This window comes from Glycine soja, chromosome 17, assembly GCF_004193775.1.
Source record: "Glycine soja cultivar W05 chromosome 17, ASM419377v2, whole genome shotgun sequence".
In the NCBI taxonomy this organism is placed as follows: Eukaryota; Viridiplantae; Streptophyta; class Magnoliopsida; order Fabales; family Fabaceae; genus Glycine; species Glycine soja.
The window spans coordinates 31,331,316-31,340,682 of record NC_041018.1 but is presented as its reverse complement, the minus strand read 5'-3'; the positions used below and the strand labels follow the sequence as shown (position 1 = coordinate 31,340,682).

General features: G+C 33.3%; 1 protein-coding gene across 1 annotated transcript; it reads right to left on the bottom strand.

Moving 5' to 3' along the window:
* Positions 1-5,779: 5,779 nt before the first annotated feature.
* Positions 5,780-8,931, bottom strand: LOC114393376 (exocyst complex component EXO70A1-like). The gene is made up of 2 exons (XM_028354687.1): positions 8,657-8,931; positions 5,780-8,579 (listed from the first exon to the last, which is right to left on the bottom strand). The coding sequence occupies exon 2, from the start codon at positions 8,449-8,451 to the stop codon at positions 6,445-6,447; it is 2,007 nt and encodes a 668-aa protein (XP_028210488.1). The 5' UTR covers positions 8,452-8,579; positions 8,657-8,931; the 3' UTR covers positions 5,780-6,444.
* Positions 8,932-9,367: the final 436 nt, after the last annotated feature.

Here is a 9,367-nt window from a genome sequence, read left to right as displayed (position 1 = left end):
TACAAATGAATTATGAAACTATACCTATTTAAAAATATTTTAGATAATAATACTAATTATATTTAAATAAACAATAAAAAAATTAAAAATACTAAAAAAATACTTATGGATTGACAATCCGTAAGTAACATACGAATTGTCAATCCGTAAGTTACATACGGATTGGTAATTTGTAAGTTATATAAAATTTACGGATTATCAATCCCTAAAATTTATATAACTTACGGATTATCAATCTATAAATTGTATGCACACAAAAAAAAATCTAGATCCAACAGAAGTTGCAGCTTACCTTTGCCGTTAATAGCCGCATCGATCACCACCACTTGTCGACATACCACCGTAACACTTGTCGCTCGACCAAAGCAGATACAAATGACCTCTCCTCTCACGAGAATGAATGAAAACACAGAAAAAATAGAATGAAAGAGTGAAGAACGTAAAAGGAAAAAGAAGAAATAACAAGGGTATTTCCAAAATATTAAATAATTGATGGATGCACAAGCAGAATGCTAAGTGCACGAAGCAAAAGCCTCTTATAAATAAGGCTTAGGTCCAATTTTATGGTGACACATTTTTGCCCACATGTCATATTAATAAAAAATTAGAAGTGTCGACTAAGATCAATTATTAAGAATCAATTCTCAACATATATTTGTAAATAGTACATCACAACTTGACTCAGACCAAACTTACTACATTGTTATACTAAGACTTGGAGCTCAAGCTAGGGAATCCAACACACCTCAAAATAGACGCTCAAATTAGAATCAAAGTTCTGAGAAAAATGCTGCAGTTTAGCAAAGCAAAACAAAACTCTACTCTAAAAAACAACTTTTAAGAGTTCAATTCCTGTTCAGGGTAAATTAAGTGATTTGGTATAAATAATTAATTTGTTAAGTTAAGGTTGAATTGTTCACGTATTATTCAAATTTGATTATTGACAAATAATTTTTTATTAAATTTTATTTATCTCTTAACCAAATTCTGAATAGTCAAGATTTATTTTTTCTAATGAATCGATGGGTTAAGATAATAAAAAATCTTATTCATTGTCAGTGTAACAAATCTGACTTTTAACATAATTATAATAAAATTTATTACACATGACAATTTGTGATTAAATAATAATATAAAAAAAAATATACTGTCAATGTATACGATTTATTTAGATTTTAATTCTTCCATGCAAATCTTTTGATAATCTTACCACTTAATAAAAAAATTACATATATTTTGAAAGACATTCTGTAAAAGAAAGAGTGGAAAGAAAATAAGAAAGTGCAGTAAAATGCCGTGTAAGATGAAATTGTAAATCGCTTGTGAGCATGGTCCCTTGATTATCAACCGTCAAATGTATGAAACTATGTAATGGTGAGGATGAATCTAGTTTAACTTGTATAACTTGTTACGATGATAATTGTGTGAAATTGCAAAATAATTCTTGGCATTAAAAGCTACGACTGTTCACGACTCACATCAGTTCAGTTTTTCATCAAAAAATTCACCTGGGCCAAACTTATAAAATGGGTGATTCCGTTTGGTTCAATTTTGGTTTAAAGTAAAATTTAAATAAAACCAACCTGATTTTGTGGTTTGGTTTAGTTTGATTTTTGTGATTTTTATTAAAATATTATTTCATTAAAATTTATATATTTTCTTTTTATTTTTTAAATTAAATTACATAAAAAATTACTAATAATAACAATTTGCAAATCTTATATTGATTTAACAAAAGATGAAAAAAGTGATTATATTGATGAAGCTAACAATAGTGATGATGATTATTAGTAACTTTCTTTTTTAATCATATATTATATATTATGTTTGTTGCTTGTTATAATAATTGTTATTGTGAAGGTTATACTTTCGTTTCTTGACATTTATTTTAAATAAAAAATTCTACGAATACAATCAAATTTAAATTTTTGATGTGTATTTTTAGTTTGATAGAAATAAAAGATGAAAAATTTGATCTAATAGGCTAATATTAGAAGGTAAGTAGTACTCAAATCCACCCGGAAGGTGATTGGTAGAGTAATGGATTTAAGGAAAGGAAAGAAGAAGGAAACTAGATGGTTAAGATTTTATTCTAATAATATTTTAGTGATCTATTTTTTGGCATATGATGAAAGTTGATTGTCCATAATTTGTTGTTAGTGGTGTAATAACATAATATTAAACAAAACTACCCATAAAATAAAAAAAAATATTTTATTCTAATAATATTTTAAGGTCATTGAAAAATTAATATATGTGCTTTAAAATTTCAATAAATAATTTAAAGTTATTTTAGAACAAAAATTTAAAGGTGAATAATAATTAATATAGAGAAAAATAATGAACTTTGAATAAATTATATGATAACCAATATATAATTGAAAGATTTTAATATTTTAATTTCTTTTCACATATCATAAGTATTTTTAATTACTTATCTAAAATCTTAACACACCATGCATTGTACTATGTTGATAGATATATTTGTTCATGACTAGTAATTAACTTTAAAATTTACATGTACAAGATAACTAATATTTCATTGATTACATTATATTATTTATATTTGTACCATTATATTTTTTTTATTATTTATATGCTCTTATTAATACTTTCTTATTTATGTTTTCTTATTTATATTTTATTATTTATTTTTTATTCTTTATATTTTATTATTATTATTTATAAATAATAAAATATAATTAAAAAATGAATAAGAATATATAACTAAAAAATATAAATAATAAAATACTATTAAGGCAATATTAACAATACAATATGTAAATTTATACATAAATAGAATGTAAATAAATTAATTGTCACTTAATTTATAATAAATAAAGGTGCCTTAGTGGTTTGATTTGTTTCTTATTGAGAGGGTCCAGGTTCAACTCTTCTTTGTGCTTATGACAAACTCATTTTTTTTCTTTTTACCATGAATACCTTAATAATGTTGGACTAGAATGTGCATTAGTGGCCATTCTAAAATATGAAAGTAAAATATGTAGATATTAGTGGTAAGACTTTTGTGACAAATATGTGATTCATTTTGGTTCAATTTTTGTTTAAAATAAAATTCAAACCAAACCAACCAATATTTTATGGTTTGATTCAGTTTGATTTTTGTGATTTTTACTAAAATATTATTTCATTAAAATTTATATACTTTCTTTTCATCTTTTAAATTAAATTACATAAAAAAATTGCTAATAACAATATGCAAATCTTATTAATATGTTAAACCTTTTAAAATAAAAAAATTTGTCAAATTTTCATCCACTTTAAACTAAACATATCTTTAAAGAGTTGTCTGGAAAAGAAAGTGACATACATTGTATAAGTTTTATATACATAACACTATAAAATACTATAAAACTCAAGTAGTATACACATATAATGCATAGCATTGAAGTAATAGAAGTGTTAATACAAGTGTTGAGGTTTGATTCGATTTCAAAAACACAAACGACAAACTGAACCAAATTGATTTGATGAAAAGAATATCCAAACAAATCCAAAAAGAATTGGTTTGGTTCAGTTTTCGATTTTTTGAGTGCTTCTCGATTTTTATTTTGAATCGGTATAGATTTGAGCACCCTATTAAAAACATATGTATAGCATTTTTTGCATGAAAATCCCAACGAATTGAGCCATTGTGCAAAACTAGATTAGCAGCGGCCAACAACTTTCTCATCTTAGAATAGAGAACCCAAACAGCAAACAATTCATGATCTTGTTTCATCTTCCTCCCCCTCTATTAACTAATGGATGTAACTCAGTTGATAACACACATTGAATTTGTAAGAAAGACCTAAGTTTTATCATCGCACAATACATTCTTAAGGAGAGACAGAGCTTTAAGTGTAATTAACTCCCACCGAGGATTAGTTCCAAAACAGCTTTAAGTGTGACTAACCCCCATTGAGGGTTAGTCCCAAAATTGATCCAAAGGACAGAAACTTATGAAAATACCTTGGGTATCACTGAAAAGTCTAAGGCCCTAATTATAGTGGTAATAAAAAATCTTCCTACCCCTCTACTGCAACCAATTGGAATAATCCCCACGCCTGCACTCCTAACTGCCATTCAACAAGACCTCATTAGGAGTTTTGATGGGGACGATGATGGCAAAGATGGTGAATGCATAAAGATAGAGCATGCCGACTCATGTTGTGCCCATGAAGCTCACAAGTTTGTCCAACACAAGGAACAAACCAAGAACAATGGTGAATCTCTCCAACATTTCTCACATTGTGCTTAGATATAAAAAGATAACTAGTTTTATAGTTGAACTGGCAAATTGGTAAAGACTTTTCACCAAGGCAAATTGGTTAGGGGTACTTCGTGTCGAATAAGATCAGACATCAAAAAGCGAAAAGAAGAAAAAATGTAAGAAAATGCAAGCTTTCTATACAAGACAAAGCACGAGTAAAACAGCACAACTTAACAAGGATTGCCAATTTTGAGTTTCTCTAAATTGTTTCAGCAAAATAAGAAAAAAGCCGAGGATCTAGTAGAGCATGGCCAAAAATGCTGACTTGGCTGTGATCGAATGTGGAGTCCCAATTAAATACTCTGTCCAACTTGTCGTTTAAAATTATTGTGGCAATTGATGTTTCATCACAATCCTTAATATTGCAGAAAATTACAATTGACGCAGCCACAGTCGCAATAGTAGAAAGCCCAAAAACCTTAATATTGCAGCTATAATTACAGTTGCAAACCCTTTTCTAAAACCATGGTTCCAGCTAGGGCTAGAGGTCGAATCACATCGAATTCATCTCAGAATATTTACAATATGGATCACTTGACAATTTTTCATAATATTGACGATTATAAATAAAAGGCTTAATTATAAAAATAGTTCTCCTATTTATTCCACCTCACTAAATTGATCCTCCTGTAATATAATTCAATTCACCAATTAAGTCGCTTGTTTTTTCCCAATCTGACTACTAGAGTCCTCAATCTCAAAATTGAACGTTAACTGTTAATGAATAACGTTGACTACCACATATCATAACAGGATTATGACACGTGATAGTCAACGTCTAATATGATCATGGCACGTGACAGTTAATGTTATACATTAACATGTCACAATAGGATTATGACACGTAATTGCCAATGTCTATTTTCTGGGTTAAAGAAACAAATAGTCAAATTGAAAAAAAAAAAAAAACTCAATTGGTAAATTAAATTATAAAAAAAACCGATTTAGTGAGTTGGGATAAATAGAAGGATTATTTTTACAATTAAGCCTAAATAAAATTAGACTAAAATACACTAAAAAATAACCTTACATATTATTGTAGGTCACACAAAGTCCATCGTGATACTTGTTTCTACCAAATCCATCTTAGAATTCATCATTTTACAACGTTTGGTACAGTAGTATAAAAAAATTGCGAAGAGAAAAAAATCATGTGGACAAATGAAACAGGAATTTAGTGCTGTTAAAAAGTAAAATTTACTTGGTACTAAAATTAAGTGATTAAACCTTCTTTACTGATAAAATCTGACTTATTTTTAGAGGATTACGATAACTATCAAAAATATGTTACAATCCCTGTCATAACTGCAACTCAAACTAGAAGACACACTAACTAGGTTTCTTGAGTTCTTCATTACTAGTCAGCAGCAACAATGGCCTCTGGTATTACACAATTAAATTGCTCTCAAAACCTAACGAATATAACATCAAGGAGAAAATGCAACTGTCACCATACACTTATAATAAATGGAACTAATATATTACTAATTTATAGAGGAATATAAGTCAAAACGCAATCAATGCAGAAAGACAATTGAATATAAAAACCTATTTTCCTTGGCCTCCCCACGAATTCATTACCAAATTACACATCTTATTTTGGTAAAGACATCCTTAAAGAAAGTACATGGAACAAGCAACTCAAGGGTTTCTGCATTTACAATTAACAACTTCAGCCCCTTCAAAACTAATGACGAAATATTCTGTTAATCTAAACTTCTTCTACGTCCATGTATACTAAAAAATTGTACACAAAATTTGCAAATTAAAATGATGCTGCTGCTACAAACAACAGAATAGATGAAGATGAAGATTGAATAAAATTACTTAAGCGGGCAGTATGACCAAAAAACCTCATAATCAAGGTCCATACATATTTATGGGAATTTCATAACTTACTGTTTTACAGATGGCAAAGCTTTAGCAGAAACCTCGGTGCAAGGGAGATAGTAACCAGCTTTTCATCTCAGAAGGGAAGCTAAGCTTCATGTTCATGAAAATAAATCAGATATTTGAATGGCAGAGCTCAGGAACTTCCTTCTCAGAATCTAAGCAAAGCCAATCTTATGCACCACAGGGCCCAGAGGAAAATTATATACAGTAGCCATCCATCTGATGAGGGGGAAAGATTATCAATGCTGTTCAGTCTTCAGAAATACATGACTAGGAAATTACACAACTGCAGATGCTGTTCTGCGAAGATCGGGTACTCCATTCCCATATTTTGCACTAAATGTTGAACTTCTCAAGCTGCCATGTCTTACAGGTCTTGGCCGATATAGACACAAAAGCATTTCCTCCAGCTTCTGCACTGTGTACTTTGCATATTTTGTAGAGCTAGCATCTTGCTCAACCAAAGGACCATAATTCTGCATGTAACTGCGGTAAACAGGCACCACCGCTTGCACTATAAGCTGGCATGTCTTCTCCCTCAGATCTCGTTCTGGCATGATCCAACTTGTCTGCTTCGCATACATCTCATCGAAAACTTCATTGAACTTCTTCAACCTTTTCTTGACCAGGTCACGGGCAGTGGCACGCCCTCCCGAGAAAAGAATCAACCCTTCCCTACTCAAATGTCCAGGAAGCTTTCCCCAACTGTCCCTCAAGAAGATGGTAGAGTAATAGTCCTTATACTGTTCATGCTCCCTTAACCAAGAATCCCCCAAGAGCTCCCCAAGTTTTGTCCCCTTCAAATGCTTGCACAGATGCCAGTGATTGTTCATAGCAAAAAAGTTGGACAGTATAGGATCATCATAAGCCTTGATCCAAGTCTCCACATTCTGTTCAACAGCCTTCACTATGTTCAAAATCTCGTTGACAAGGAGTTTCTCCTGAAAGCTTTGGCGCTTCCAACTTCTGTGAATGATCAGGACCTGAGTCAGTATTGGTTTATAGTCATCCCCAAGGAGCTTGTTACAGTAATCAGTGATAAAGCTCACCAATCTCGGCACATTACCATCCATTGGGGGTGGATTCGGCCTTTGCAACTCCACCTGAACCAAAAGCTCCCAAAAAATCTCCGCAGCCCCATCAATCACGCTCTTAATAAGATCCCTTGTCAAATTCTGTATCTCAACACACGGCGCACCACCAAAAAGCCGGTTGAAATCCAGCCTCAACTTATTCAACGACGCGAAAATATCCAACAACTTCAAAAGCTTAATAGGGTCCTTCTTACTCTCCGTGACCGTCTTCCCAAACTGAAGAAAAGCGAGTATACCAGCCTGTGCAGCAATCTTTGAAAAGCAACCCATCCACACATCCAACCCAATCCTCTCAAACACATCATTGCAAAGCTTATACTCGGCCTCAAACAAGTGCTTCACTGCGAACTCCAAATGCTTCCCCCACTGAGCAATATACCCCTCAATGCTCTGCACATCATTAAACTCCGACAAAGAAATCTCAAGGTAATCCAAATTCAGCGCCTGCAAACTCGCCCTCACATTCGAACTCCTCACCTCAACATAAATCCCCACACACCTATCCAGCCTGTCATTGGCAATCAACCTCCCGAGAATCGCCTGCAGCTTGTGAACAACCGACACCGGCAATGGTGATGGCGCAATGCACGCCTGATCCCCGCTCGCGGACGCCATAGGCAACGGCACACTATTCTCACTCAACAGCAACCTAAACTCATCCTCCAATTTACCCAATGCAGCATCCAGCAACCCTCCATCAAGCTCCCCGTGCTGCGACTCGCGAAGATTCTTCAACTCCTTCTTCAAATTCGCAAGATAAACCTTATCAGCAACAGAATTGTCCTCCAAATACTCAACTATATCTTCCAACCACTGTATGGCCAGCCCACAATTGTCTCCCAGGAACCTCAGAGCCTCCTGGAGGCGCTTCAGCACCGACAAGTATCCGGCCAGGTCGGTCCGGGGATCCGACAGGAGTGACTTTTCGAGGCCGTGGACGGCGTCGAAAACCTTGAGCACCGCTGCAGCGGGGCCCACCGCACGGTTGATGTGGCCGCCGACCGCCGCGAGGGCGTCCTTCTCGGCGCGAATCGGCCGCACTGCCGATCCCAGCGACGGAAGCCTCACCCTAATTTCATCTAACCTCGGCCCCGCCTTCTCTAATGCTAAACCTACCGATTTTGATTTCTCTAAGCTTATCTTCAATGATTTCTTGGCTCTAATCAAATTCTCTATTCTAGAAGCTTCCATTGCCGTGTGATAAGTGATTCCAAATCGGTGTGGTGTTTTTTTTTCTCTTTACCTCGGAATCATCGAAAAGTCGTGTTTGGATGAACTTGAGAAAAATTGAAGTTGTAAAACGCTTCAGGAAAGTAAAACTAGAAGACCCGGAGTTAGAAATTGAAGGAATAGAGAGATAGAGTAAAAGGGTTTTGTGAAGAGAGAGAGAACTCACTCGAGGAAAATAAGGAGAAAGTTGGGGTTGTCGGAGGCGTGAAGAGAACAAACGAGTGGACTCAGCGAGTTGGAACGAGAAATAAAGGATGTGAGAATCTGAATCTGTGGTTTCAATGAGAGAGAAAACCCTAACGAAGAAGAAAATAGTGAATGAAGAGTGTATGAAGTGAGAGAGAGAGAGAGAGAGAAAAAGAAGGAGGAACTTTTTGGGGTGTGTGGCAAAGTGCATGACAGAAGGCAAAAATGCTCGTTACTGTAACTTTTGCTGTTTCTGTGTATCAGTTTAATTATTCTTCTCTCTCTCTTATTTATTTGAACGTGTTTGAATTTTCTTTTGCTTCTGTTTTTTGTCTATCTTTTTCTCAGCTCTACACTATTAGTATCTTTTTATGCCCTTTCCCTCGATTAGATTGGTAACTTTTTTTTAGTGTGTAAAAAAAAACTTTTTTTAGGAACTTAGCTAGGTTAGAACTATCATGAAAGGGGCTTAGCTCAGCTTATGTTAGTTATTATTGTGTGATTGAAAATGTTAATTGATCTTATTGGTAATTTTTTGAGTTTATAAATGTGAAAATAGAGAATTAGTAACTTCTAGTGTGTGACAGAATATTGATTCCGCTAATGTATAGTATATACTATTCTTTCCTTTTATTATAATTATCATGTAAAAAAATTGTTTTAAAATAATTATTATTTTAATTTTTAATGT

What these genes read in the sequence shown, in the direction of transcription:
- LOC114393376 (XM_028354687.1), bottom strand. Translation starts at nt 8,451, where the DNA reads ATGGAAGCTTCTAGAATAGAGAATTTGATTAGAGCCAAGAAATCATTG.